Raw genomic sequence first — 14007 nt, 5'->3', positions numbered from 1 at the left:
CCTGGCTCTGCCCTCCACCGCTCGCCCTTCGCTCGGGCTCTGGAATGCAGTATGCAGCTGACCTCCTGCACTGATGCTGTGGGGTATCCCAGTTTTCTGCAGGTGCATCTGTGCTAGGAACACTCTACATGGCTCTGTTCCCAAGACTGGTCCCTGGCCAAGTGGGCCAAGATGGCTCCCCAATCAAAAGCCCCCCAGCCACCACCACCACTGTGGACACTCAGCACTCGGCAGGCCCTGGACAGACAGCCTCACTCAGAAGCTGTGGAGGCCGTGGACATTAGCGTCAGCACACCTGGTCTGGTTTTTGCTTTTCCTTTCTTCCTTGAGATTTGTGTCGGAGTTGGTGAGTGCATGCTTCCCTCCTGGAGAGGCCTTAGCAGAGTCGAGGGAGGCGGGCACTCCAGGGAGCTCTGGGCGGCGAGCTCGTGTGTGGCTTGGCTTGGGCAAACGCACCTCTGGCCTGGGCACCCTCACGCCAGCAGTGTTTCAGCTCCGTGAGCTGGTTCACATAACACCGCCAGAGCTGGGATCCTTACACGGAGAGCCTGCTCACCACCTCTGCCCAGACAGCATGCCAGGCCCACACAGTGAGGGAAGCAGCCAGGCTGGTGTGCTTCTGCCCTGGGTGTTCCTCTGGCTGAGATCAGGAGGGTGCGGTGGGTGGAGGCTGGGCTGGGCACTTGGCAGGTGCCTGTAAACACTGTGGAATGAGTGAATTTGGCAGGATGGCACAGCGGTGGTGAGACTGGCTGCTTCCCTTCCGGATTTCTGTGGCGAAGAGTCAAGTGCTTCAGGAGCCACTGAATAGTTGCCCAGAAAGGCTTAAATGGCCTTGTCGCCTTTGAGTCTTGCCAATTTGGAGTGGGCAGAGCCCCCGCCAGTGCTCTAGCAGCCGGCCCAGGCGGCCATCTGTGCCCTCACAGGCCTGGCCGATGGAGAGCAGGTGCAGAGCTCTGGGAGCCACGTCGTCTGGCACGTGGCTGGCTCCCCTGCACCCAGCAGGTGTGGGAGCTGTGCTTGGAGATGAACTTTTTCTGCCCCCCAAGTCCACGGGCACATGGATTTACCCTTGCAAGGATGATGTGCAAGTCACGCTGAAGGCCCAGGAGCCCCGTGCTGCTCGGTGGGGGCAGGTGGGCGGCTGGGACTGGCACTGCCCACGGCAGGCCTGCTGGAGCTGTGATGTGGACTCTGGTGGGGCTGCCTGGCGGGAGGCCCTGCTCAGGGTAGGCGGTGGGCCGAGCTCCACACTGCTGAGAGTGTTGATTCCCAAGACTGACATGAAAGTGAAGGGCCTGTTTGGTGGACAGGGCAGGCCCCCGAGCACACAGCCCTGCCGGCCCACCACTGGGAGGGATGCGTTTGCTTTCTCAAAAAGGCACATGGAAGAACTTCAAAGATTCTTCCTTCGAATTTTATACAAAGGAGGTAAGTTTCCTGGACACACAAATACCTGTCAGCCCTGTGGTGTGCCCTGGAGCCTGTGCTTACGGACAGCGCCCCCTCTTCAGGCCCACACCCCCACTCAGCCTCACTGGCCCCTCCTCCTGCTGGGACACAGTGCCCCCATTGCTGGTCTCCTCCTGGTCCATGAAACTGCCCCGGTTCCCAGTGACTTGCAATTCCCAGGCTTTCTGCAAGACAGGACGGCAACTTCCTGCTCCCCAGGGCCACTTCTGCAATGGGGCATCCCTGAGGGCCCCGCCAGGGTCTCAAATGGGTTCAAAAAGAAGCTCTTTCTAACCCCTCGCCCTGTGCACCCAGCTTGTACCATCACCTTAAGCCTCATTCCTGGCCTGCTCTGCCCCACAGCCAACCCATGGGTCTCCTCCCTACTCAACCGGCCGCAGTAACCCACTGGGTCCTGCTGTCTGACCTGGGGCTGCAGCGGGCACTCTCCCTGGCCCAGCTGTCCTGTTGCTCCCGGGTCAGCATCTCCACCTGTTAGGGTGCAGAGGCGACGCCACTGGAGAGCACATGGAAGAATGTCACAGACGGGTCCCGAGAGGAGAGGGACAAGACTGAAGCTGACGTAGGAAACAGGCTTCATGTTTAAGTTGGAGAAGATCAAAGGAAGGACCCGCCCACTACCAGGTCACATTCCAAGCCAGAAAGGGGCTCCCCTGCCCTCAGGGAATCAGGTCCTTTTTGGGCCCAACTGATAGCTGGCTCCCCAGAAATGAGCTCAGCACCACAGGAAGCTGCCTTCTGTACTCAAAGGAGGAAGCTGGGCCCAGGAGCTGCAGTGTCAGGCCCCGAAGCCGAGTGCCGCGCCCGCCCCAGCCCGGGAGCCGCCAGCACAGGCCTGGGCTTCCTCAGGGGCTCGGCTCCGCCTGGGAACAAAAGCAAACCACGCAAGGTCTTCCCCCGAAGATCTACTTCCTAATGCGCTCATAAAAGCGTAAGTAAAGGAACCAAGAGCCAGGACATGTGTTTAAGTCAGAAGATATAAAATAGTGTGACTGTTAGCTTATTCTTTAATAGAAACCAGGGGCTCCAACAGCAGCATCTCTAAGCTGCCACTGGCGATGTAGTAAAAGCACAGCATGCAGGGCCCACGGGGAAACCACGTCTAAATAATACATAATGTAAATTCTAATTTCTGTTCTGATTCATATAAAAAATTACAAACTATTCCCTGCCCCAAATTCTTAGGTTATGAAAATGAAATAAAACCCCAGAATGAGGTGGTCTTACAAATGTATTTGACCGGTGCAGACAGCAGAGCTGCTCTCGGGGAGCAAGAACCCGTGGGCTGGTGGCTGCAGGCCGAGTGGGCGCGCCCGGTCTGCGGGGCAGCGCGCTGCGACACCAGGCCTCTCCCTGGAGCGCATCCCCTCCTTAGACGCCATCCGCCGGCCGGCCGGGCTCGAGCTGCGGCAGGTGAGGGGGCGTGGGGCTCAGCATCCTCCGCCCTTCCTTTCCAGCGTGGGCAGGCGACACTGTTTCAGGCCAGGCTTTATGTCTTTCTGCATATCTGCCTGTTAAAGAAAAGCACGGCGCGTGAGTGCAGCCGGGACGGGTAGGGGGCAGCTCGCTGAGGGGGGCGGGGCCGGGCTACCTTCTGCTCTGTGCCAGCACACTTCAGGGGTCTCAGCCCCGGGGCCTGCCCGTTCCCTCCGGGTCCGAACACGGACTGCAGCGCCGGGCTGGAGTACGAGGACAGTTTAGTCACCCCCGAAAGCTTAAGTTTGGGCAGTTCCATTAGGTAGGCCGGTCCTGGTCTCCTGGTCAGGGCCTCTTGCTTTAGGGGCTGTTTCTTAAAACAAAACACAGGTCAGCTGAACACACGACGGCGCCCCCTTTCCGGAGACCAGGGAACGGGGCTCTGTGCACTGATGCCCAATACAGCTGACTTCTGGACCATAAGATGCGACCATATGGCGGCTACACAGCACAACCCCGTGACCCAGCCGCTCAGAAGTGAGGTGGCCGCTCGCTAGAACTCTGCACGTCCCCGTCCCTCCGGGCAGCCACTGCGCCAGCCGACAGGTGACACCCGACTTGGCCCGGACGAAGGCAGAGGCTGTGGCGACACCGACGTGATAACTCCCTGAGGTCGGCCGGATCAGCCCGCCGCCTGCTTGTGTGGCTGGGGACCAAAGAATGGTTTTACATTTTTTATTAGTTGAAAAAAATTATATGAAATTTGTCAAATTTCAGTGCTCAGAGTTTTACCGGGGCACAGCCCGACCGTGCACTTACACCCCATCACGGCCCCAGAGAAGAGGGGACCACTGTGACAGGGAACCCAGGCCCACAAGGCCTCGGGTGCCCCCAAGCGGCCCTCACACAGGTTGGGGCCTTCGTGGGGCTGGCAGGAGTGGCACGCTCAGGCACCTGCGCTGCAGGGAGAGGAGGCCGAGCATGGGCAGCAGTTGGGAGGCAACATGCGGCGGCTCAGGGCCTCCCGAGCTGCGGAAAGGAAGCTGCCTCCGTGCTTGCTGGAGAGACGCGGGCAAGCAGGTGTGGGCAGGTCCGCCCCTTAGACAGCCAAGCGAACCACCCAGCAAACGGCGGGACACGAGTGTGGAATTCCAAAAAGCAGCCTGGCTGCGCATCCTTCCGCGTCCTCAGCTCCGGGCACGTGACGCCCCCACGAACGCTGCGCTGACTGGTGAGGGAGCCAGCCCGGAACGTGCAAGTGGTGGCACCGAGCACACGGGGCCGGGCAAGCGGCACCGCCACAAGAAGAGGCTCCCTTTTCCACCGGGAAGTGTACGGACAGAGCGCCCACCGGGTGGGGGGCTAGGCGGCGAGAGGCCGTGGCTGCCCGGGCGGGCCACGCCCCCCGATTGGTTCGGCCGACGGGCACGGCCAGGCGACGTCCGCAGAGTGCCCGGGCACAGACCCCGCACCGGCACGGGGAGGAGTCCCACCTCACCTGCGCCTGCGCACCCGGGATGTCCTTGACCCTTAGGAGTGGGGCAGAACGGGCGGAGCCAGCGGAGGGGCCCCCGCCCCCCGCACAGCGCCTGCCACCCCCGCGGGGCGCCCTTGCGGGGCAGACGCAGCTGCCTCGGCCGCCACAGGGGGCGCCCTGCTCAGGGAGACGCGGGCCACCCCGCTACTGGGGCCCATTTCCAGCCCGCTGACCTCCCAGTACCTGCGTTCCGCCGCCCTTCCAAACCGCGCAGTTGTTCTGCAGCTCGGACGCCACGGGGCGCCCTGGGAGGAAAGCTTTTCTGCGGCCGCCCAGAGCCTGCCTTTCAGCTGCCCTGCAGGGGACGGAGGGAGAAGGGCGGCCCCCGCTGAGGACCCGCACAGCCACTAGCGCGGGCGTCTGCGGTGTCTCCGCACTGGCAGTGCGCCATCCCATGACCTGCCACAGCAGCCGTTTCTCCTTTTCTGTCTCCGCGGGCAGCCCCTGGGCCGCACGAATGAACCGCGGGCACTGCCCTGCGGCGGCCCGCGCCCGCCCAGCCACCTGAGGCTTGGGTCGGACTTCACCCCCCCCAGTCACAGATGCCCTGGGGGCAGGTGCTCCAATGCCAGGTGCCATCCACCGGGCCTCCAACCTGACAGCGATCTACCGGTTTACACTGACGCCCACCAGGCTCCCCCCAAGTCTTAACAACCAGTGCGTTGGCCTGGGGACAGAGCGGCCACAGAGCCGCCGGAAGTTTAGCGTGGGGCCACCAACAGCCTCCCTGGGGAGGCCGACCTGATCCGAGCAGCCGGGTTCGAGGAGGCCCCGCCCCGCTGGCGCGCTGTTGCTCAAACCACTTGCCCCTCGCGGGCGGCGCGGTGTACCTACCTCTGCTCATGGAAGTAGGGATGCTGCAGGGCCTGGTGGGCAGTGATTCTGTCATCGGGATCATAGGCCACCATTGCGTGCAGAAGGGAGAGGCATTGCGGGGACAAGTTGGCTGTCAGTAGGGGTATTCCTGATCCCTTTTTAAAAGGAAAATCAAAACTCATAGCTCTCGACCTGTATTAAAAGCCCAATGATAATAAAGATCATGCATTATTTAGAGCACGTGGCCAGCCCCTCACCATGACTCTCCAGGGGCCTGTGCTGAAGGCAGCTGCGTATGATCTAAAAGTGGGGCATGACTGTGCAACTGCCCAAACCCGTGGTGCGTACGACACAGGGGTCCCCCCTCGTGTAAGCTGTGGGCTCTGGGTGGTGATGGTGCAGCCCTGTAGGCCTGTCAGTCATAGCAGCTGTACCACTTTGGTGCCATGCTGATGGCGCGGGGCTGGGCCTGGGTCGGGCAGGAGCACTGGGACATCTCTGTGCTTTCTGCTCACTTTTGCTGTGAACCTAAAACTGCTCTAAGAAATAAAGCCCATTTTTTAAAAGTGTGTGTGGGGGGGTGTCACCAAATCTATTATGTTATCAATGTCAGAAAACCACTTTTCCTTGAAAAGACTAATAGCATATTCCCACCCGAGAAGAATCAAATGAAGTTTAAAGAAAGAAAAAGAACCCCAAATAGCTGTCATATCCTTACGTTTGAGGGCCTAGGAGCTGCCGGGTGCTGCGACCCCCAGCCCACAGGGCTTTCCTGCCAAGGCCCCCACTCTCTGCCTCAGCTTTGACCCAAACAACCTGATAAGGCTGGCCTGGGTGTCAGTGGGTGGTAGCTGCACAGGGTCCTCACTGCGTAGCCCCTGAGCCTGGGGAGCCTGTTTAATATTCAGGGGTCTAACCTGACTGCTGGGCCCTCAGGGGACTAAGGCCTCTTCTGGGGAGCCTGAGGGAAGTACCCCTCTCGGCAGGTCCTTGGGGGTGGCAGTTCTGAGTAGCCATGGCACTGGCACCTGAGGTGGACTGAGGGGCTGCAGGGGTAACAGATGCCACCTATCCAGCCCTCAGCCCACTGCTGCCACCAGGCCCAGGGGGTGCGGGGCAGGCCCACATGGACTCTTACTGTTTGAACTTGGTGAGGGTCTTCTCAGCAGGTGTGCCAATGACGTCATGGATCTTTGAGATCTGGTCCAGCTCACTGGCTCCAGGGAAGAGAGGCTGCAGACTGGAAGTGTGCAACAAGGGGCTGCGGTTAGGACGTGGGGCGCCTATTCACCCTGGGCAGTCAGCCTCCCTCTGCTGGGTGGCTCGCTCCCAGGAAACCCAGGGACACAATACCACCTGCATGGTAATCCTCATTGCTAAGGGATCTCCAATCCCTCTTCTGTTTGGGCCTATTTCCGATTTACCAAGGTAGGTGTCTTGCTAAGAGACAGCCATGTTCTTCTCTCTGTACTCGAGGGTCTCGCAGTAAAATGTGAAAGCTCATACGTAACCTCCCCAGCAGGCCTCCTGACAGTCCACAGGAATTTTGTGGATGAAAATTCAAGGTAGGTCAGATCAGGTTTTGTTGACAAATGAATTCCAAGAAACTCTTTGGTTTTCAGAGCTTCTATGGATTTTGGAATTGTGAATAAAAGATCTCAGGATTATGGGAAGAAAACAAATCCTATCCTCAACAACACGGATGGAGCTAGAGGGTACTATGCTCAGTGAAATAAGCCAGGAGGAGAAAGACAAGTACCAAATGATTTCCCTTATTTGTGGAGTATGGGGGGGAGTTGCTCATGTGAAATCTTCATAAGAGTGTATATCAATGATACCTTAATAAACAAACAAACAAACAAATAAATAGGTCTCAGGCTTATATAAATTTAGGTCATATTACATGCCACAAAGAAGAGTTGAAAAATATAGGTCTGGTAGGAAGACTGTCAATACCCTATGGCCACCAGAGAGAAGAGGAAAACACAGGTGAGGAGGACACAGCTCTGAGGTGGGGGCACTGGGGTGGCAGCACAGCATGCTCTACCGGTGGGTTCCCCACAGGCTACCCCACATTCTGATCTGATGCCAGCAGCTAATGCAAAGGATTTAGCACACAAGTAAGGATTGTCTGTTGGTACTTTCAGCTTCACTGAAGTTGCCAGTCAGCTTTCCAAAAACAACAAATTATCAGTGTGAATGATCTAGAGTCAAAAGGTGTGTCCTGAGGTGCACATATGTCTCTAATTATGAGGTGGTCGGCTGAGCGGGCAGGAGCAGACAACTGCGTGGAGTCCTGCTGTTCCAAGGCCTGTCCCCCAGATGCTGAATTCACCCAAATGTCTTTAAAGGTCCACCACAAGCAGAGGCTGCTGCCCCACCCTTTCCATGGGCTTCTTCAGCCTGACCCCCCACCCACCTCTGAATGAGACAAGCCCACCCTCCCTTCTCGGCAGGCCACCGCTCTGCCCAGTGGTGGAGCCCAAAGCCTGGGGGTGGGAGGCCGGGAAGGAGCGTTAGGACTGGGGCTTCTAGAACCCCGCTGTGCCAGCACGCGGCTCACCCTCACACCTGTGGCCAAGGCATCCTACCGGATGTGACCGTGCCTCTTAGGGTGGCCCCAGGAGGCTCCCGGCCACCCCTCCCTGTGGCAGGCCCCGTGGGGTGCGGTAAGCACGGTTCCACTCTGTTTCTGAACTCGGGAGGCCGTCACTTCACTGAAGCCTACTGAAGAGCCCCACCGACCCGGGGCTGAGATGGGCCAGTAGGAAAGGAGTGACCAGCGGTGTGCTGATCTCCGTGCCAAGCAAAAGCAAGGAAAAGCATTTGACAAAAAGTAAAATGAAAGTCTAGTACACTTTCTGTTGTGTTAAAAAAGTCATATCACAAAAATGACCGTAATATCTTTACTGTAAAGGAAGGGACTGGCCTGAGGCCTCGCTGTGTGGCCTGCCTTAGGGCATTCACACACGAGCGGGGGTCCGCAGACAGGCGGCCACCTCAGCTCTACCTGCTGATCTCGTAGAGCACACAGCCAGCGCTCCACAGGTCCATCTTATAAGTGTAGAACCCGTCAGTCAGGAGGCACTCTGGGGCCCGGTACCAGCGGGTGGAGATGTATTCTGTGTATGGCTGCTTGGAATAGACACTCCGGCAGGACCCGAAGTCCCCCAGCTTCAGGACATCCTGCTGCAGGGGGAGAAAAGCAGGGACAGATTCACCTCATCAGGCAACTGCTGTAAAACAAACCATCTCAAGTATTTATGCACTAGCGGGAAAAGGACCAGCATCTAAACTTGCTGGTAAAACACAAATGACAGGCTTCACAAGCACCTGAAAGTGACTCTAACAGATGCGGAAGTAGCGTTTCCAGTCAGTGGAATCCGTTTGTAAATATTCTGGCTATGTTTTACAAATATTTCCAAACGTCTAAAGGTTTTGAGAAATTTTAAGTCACAGTGTGAGTCATGAATGAATTTTACATCACCGTCGTACGCCCTATTATGCCTCAAACTTTCCTGTGTCGGCCACTGGAGGTCGGGGAGAGCAGATTCACGGGGCCAGCTCACACCCACGGCTCTTCAGAGGGGCGCACAGACCAGGCATCCGGGTTGGAGACATTTCTTCAGTGTTCTCTATGCCTCACATTCAGGTAGTAAAATAGAGGCTGGCTATGAATTTGAAGGCTCTGGCACTTACAACTATAGTAAATATCAAGTACGGCACATTTCACAGCCAGGTTATCAAGAAACCTCACTCTGATGGTTATTCACCTCCATCACCATTACCCAACATATCATATTGGACTTCCATCAAAAATCATACGGCATGTTGAAAAGCAAGAGTAAACAGCCTGAAGACACAAAGCGAGCATCAGAACAGATTCAAATATGGCACAGACTTTAGAATTACCAGACAGGGAATTTAAAATGACGATGGTTACTTTGTTAAGTGCTCTAATGGAAAAAGTCAATGACATGCAGGTTCAGGTGGGAAATGTAAGTGGAGAGATGAAAATTCTAAGAAAGACTCAAAAAAGAGAGAAAGAATGGCAAAAACAGACCAGAACACACAAGACTTGTGAGACGACTTCAAAAGCTGCAGCACACATACCACAAAATGGACAGATCTCAGCAGAACGATGCGGAAGAATCCAGACCAAAAAGAGTGTGTGCTATGGAATTCCATTTATATAACATTCTAGAAAACGCAAACTAATTTATGTTGACAGAAAGCCAGGCTTTGCCTAAGAACAAGGAACAGGGAAGGAGGGAAAGAGGAAATTCTGGGGTGATGGATTTGTTCGTTAATTTGATAATGATGGTTTCATGGGTGTACACAAATGCCAAACTTATCAAATTGTATACTTTAAACATGTGTAAGTTTAAGTGGCTCTGGAGTGAGACAGACCTGAGCTCAAATCCTGCCTCTTCAACTTTTGTATTTAGAGTGTTTAGGACGATAAACTGAATGAAGTTTACTTTTGTATATAGCATGAGAAGGGGCCTAAGACTATTTTCTACCAGATGTAGTTATGTTGATGGCATTTCATTAAATGAACCATTTTTTCCAAACTGGGAAAAGAAACTATAACAAACATGGTACTCAACTATCTGGTGCCGAAAGCATAACCAGTGGCAAGTTTGTATATTTTACCTTTATTCTGATACCAATTTTTCATATAAAAGTTCTTACCTTTATTAATATATTTTCTGGTTTTACATCTCTGTGAAATATTCCATTTCTGCATTCAATATAAAAGGAAAGATAGAATTAATAGTACCTCATTTGTTAAAATTCTTTTACCTTGCCTTTTTAATGACTGTTACTCTGTTTTATTCATTTGAGAGCCGCCAAGTGCCCCAGAGCATACCTGTGCATATGGTCAAGGGATTTACATAACTGGTACATATAGTGCATGATTTTTTTCCCCGATAATCGCTGTCTTCTCCCTATGCAATCAAGGAAATAGCCAAATATGGTTACCAATGGTACTATGGTACCCTAGTTTTTGAAATAAAAAAATAGAATCTGATTTTATTTAATGATGTGAGAAAATCTAACCTCCTCTGAAAAGTAACCTGAAGTAGTTCTAGGAAATATGGAGCATATTAGACCACTTAAGATCCTACCTACTGGCAGGATGTCATTTAAAATCACACAGCACCAGCTGTCTGACTGCCTTGGGAAAGTGCTGAGTGATGACCATCAGGGGGGCTTGTCTGGTGAACCTGACACAAGCCTCAAAGTGGCCTCGAGGACGTTCTCCTTCCAACCGTTGATTATGAAAAGGGAGGAGTCATTTGAAAATCCAGTGTTTTCCTTGGCTTCCTGTCTAGGTGGATATGCCCATTTTAAAGGGGATGACAGATCACCGTTCAACAGAAGTTCCTTTTTTCATCCAAGAAGACCAATGGCTGCTCTGCACTTCATGGGTCACTCTCTCCTCTGCTGGAAGGCAGTTCCCCCAGCGCCCAGCCCTACACCCTGTTCTCTGGGATTTCTTTCTTGCAGGATTTTAGGATGTTCTAAAACTCTTAATACTGTACCCCAGCCTCCTAGTTTTCCTTGTTCCAGAAGATGTCACATTTTACTTGATTTTAATTTCAAAAACATGTGTTTTTAAGTATGCTTTAAATCTGAAAAATAACCATTCTCACCTAACAATTCGGAAAACCTATTTCCCCTCCATGTGAATACAAGTATCTCATTTGACATATTTGGCTAAGTTTGCTATTTCTGTTGACAAATAAATTTACTATTTTTCTCACATAACTTAAGAATGTTTATAACAGGTTAATGAAAAGTAATTTGAATTATAAAATATCTAAGTGCAATTAACTTCTTCCTGTAATACTATAATCTTTTTATTTTGTTTCATGTAATTTATCGTCCATTTTCTAGAATTTAAATAAGAAGTATTAAACTAAGTTTTTGTCAGCTTTCCCTAGTTTGAGGAATTCTAGAATTTTATTAAATCCATGTCTATATAAAGGTGAAAAGAAAGGCAAATTTCCATTCTCTGTCACACGTGCAGCACATGAACTTCCTGAAGGTCAGCTGTCATCCTGCAGGGGGTGCTCACTGCCCACTGAATTAGTCTGACCCCTTCCCTTCTATCACAGGGGCTCCCAGGCTCCAGGGAATCCCCTGGCAGCTTGTGAAGACACAGAAGGCCCCCCCCATTTGGCCCCCAGGCATTTCTGGTTCAGCAGGTCTGCAGTGGGGCCCCCAAAGTTGCCTTTCTAACAAGTTCCCAGGAGTGGCTACCAGGCCTGGGTCCTCACTTTGAGAACCATGCCCTGTCACAGCCCTCATTTATCAAATGCTCCAGCCAAATTCACTGGTGGGTGCCTCCGCATATGCTCCGAAAGCTCTCTTCACACCCTTATTCATGCTGTCCTATTCCTAGAAGCACCCTTCCCAGCCATGTTCCCACATCCATATCTTCCTTACAGCCAGCCTACAGTGGTCATTATAGTCATCTGAACTTGAACTCAGGAAAGGTGGAATCCTTTAGGAAAAGTCTAATCCATCCAGTCTTCATAAATCACCTAAGGGTCTTGATTCTAAGGCCCGAACCCAAACCTAATGAATCACAAATCTGGACACACAGGCCAAGAATCTGCATTTCCCAGCTGCCCTATGACCCCACTGTAAGAGCCCTCTCTTTGGGTGCTGGCCCTTCCTTTCCTCCTTGGCCCCCATTATTTGTAGTCCTGGGAGTAAGGGCATGGCTCTCCCCTCCCCCTCTGCAAGAATCCTCACCCACATGAGGGGGCTGCTGACAGAGCGAGGCGCCCTTAGGAACCATGCAGGACCCCTGGCCTTGGCAGCGGGAGCCTCACCCTTGGCGAGGACGGGGCGGACCGTCCACTCTGCACAAGTTTTTCCAAAACAAGATCCTATCTCTCCAGGCCTGAGACTGTATCTGGGTCCTACCAGATTCTTGTTTTCAAACATCTTGAAAGAAGTAAACATAATACAATGAATAAGCCACTCACAAGTTCCTTGTGTGACCCTTTACTGAATGTCTGCAGACCACAAACAGTATTTCCCTTGTCTCAACCTATTTATCTCAACAAAGTTAATTTTTACAAGTTGGTTTTTACCAAATATCCTCATTAAGATGATTCTAAAGAATTTCACATAAAATACTAGCAATGTAAAAAAGATTTTAAGGGACCACATGATAAACTGTGGCGTTCATCGTCAGCGCCAACTGACGGAATATGGCTGACAGCGTAGCTTGCCCTGTAACAGAATATCCAGCACACAACCCTTCCCACAAGAGAGCTGTCCTCAGGCATGTGCCTGATTTGCCTGGTGAAGCTTGGCAGTGTATGCTGGTCCACCATGGCACAGCCAAATGGCCCCCACATACACTTGGCCCAGGGGCTGTGCCCTGCAGCCTGCATGTATGCTGCATATGCACTGTACACTGGGCGGGCACATGCCTGCCACTGGCATTTTCCAAAGGAGAGCCTTGCATCATGGCCCACAGTTCTGAGAGCTTAGAAATCCTGACCTGCAGAAGGTAGCAGGTGGGATGTCAGACTCAGGTGGAGCCCTCTCCCATCAACCATGGCAAAACTCAAGGATAACATCCTCTCAGGTGTGCTCTTTGAAGCTGGCTCATCTCAGGCAAGTGCTATAACTTCTTTAAAATTCAATTTCCTCATCTCTAAAAGGGAGTTGAGCACACAGAATTGGGAAGATCAAAGGCAGTAACCGAGCAGCATAAATGGTAAAGTTGTAGTAATAATAATGAGAGCAACCAATATTCACTGAGAACCATGCAACCCAGGCACTGCTGTCAGCACTGTGCATGCTGAGAGTCAGACACTATGGCCACCCCGCGGCACAGACGAGGACAAGACACAGAGAGACTAACCGGGACCCGCCATCATTAAATGTGGATGATGTGGGAGATTTGTGCTATGCCAATACAGCCCAGCTGGGCCCATGCTTCCCAGAAGCACCAGCCTTAAAACTAAAGGATAGAAATGGTAAGGAAGAAGTGAAATCGTCACTATTTGCAGATGACATGATACCTTATATAGACAACCCTAAAGAGTCCACCAAAAAATTATTAGAACCAATAAATGAATTCAGTAAAGTTTCAGGATACAAAATCAGTATAAAGAAATCTGTTGAATTTCTATATACTAATAATGAATAACAGAAAGAGAATTAAGAAAGCAATCCCATTTACACTTGCATCAAAAAAAAATCCTAGGAACAAATTTAACCAAGGAGGTGAAAGACTTGAAAAAATGTAAGAAACTATACTCTGAAAACTATGATACTAATGAAAGAAATTGAAGATGAACAAATAAGTGGAAAGATATTATATTCCATTCTCATGGATTAGAAGAGTTAATATTGTTGAAATGTCTATATTCAGAGCAGATTCAGTGCAATCCCCTTCAAAATACCAATGGCATTTTTCAATGAGATAAAACAAATAATCCTGAAATTTGTATGGAGACCACAAAAGACCCCAATAGCCAAAGCGATCTTGAAAAAGAAGAGCAAAACTGGAGTCATCACTCTCCTTGATTCCCAACTACCCTACAAAGCCACAGTAGTCAAAACAGTTTGGTCTGGCTCAAAGACAGACCACGGATCAGTGGGACAGAACAGAGAGCCCAGAGATAAACCCATGCATATATGGTCAATTAATGTACGACATAGGACGCAAGAACATACAAAGGGGACAAGACAGTCTTTCCAATAAATGGTGTTAGGAAAAATGGACAGCT

General features: G+C 52.0%; 1 protein-coding gene across 13 annotated transcripts in view; it reads right to left on the bottom strand.

Annotated features, from left to right (window-relative positions):
- The window catches only part of MOK (MOK protein kinase), a 45064-nt gene that overhangs the window by 1964 nt on the left and 29093 nt on the right, over positions 1 to 14007 (bottom strand). For 5 of the 13 annotated variants that reach the window (XR_005053955.2, XR_012133657.1, XR_012133658.1 and 2 more), the window contains 8 exons: positions 10116 to 10194; positions 9938 to 9986; positions 8253 to 8431; positions 6381 to 6482; positions 5261 to 5434; positions 4610 to 4721; positions 3065 to 3262; positions 2701 to 2984 (listed from right to left, as the gene is read on the bottom strand). Coding sequence is in view for 1 of the 13 variants with exons in the window: in XM_036991542.2 (XP_036847437.2) it covers positions 2904 to 2984; positions 3065 to 3262; positions 4610 to 4721; positions 5261 to 5434; positions 6381 to 6482; positions 8253 to 8431; positions 9938 to 9986; positions 10116 to 10194 (974 nt within the window). In the remaining 12 variants the exon portion in view is untranslated. Of the gene's footprint in view, positions 1 to 2457; positions 2985 to 3064; positions 3263 to 4609; positions 4722 to 5260; positions 5435 to 6380; positions 6483 to 8252; positions 8432 to 9937; positions 9987 to 10115; positions 10195 to 14007 lie in introns of those variants that run through there. The other 8 variants (XR_005053961.2, XR_005053960.2, XR_012133660.1 and 5 more) reach the window with 5 other exon arrangements.

This window comes from Manis javanica, chromosome 8, assembly GCF_040802235.1.
Source record: "Manis javanica isolate MJ-LG chromosome 8, MJ_LKY, whole genome shotgun sequence".
NCBI lineage: Eukaryota > Metazoa > Chordata > Mammalia > Pholidota > Manidae > Manis > Manis javanica.
Note: the sequence above shows the minus strand (reverse complement) of the source record. Positions and strands in the feature narration are given on the sequence as shown.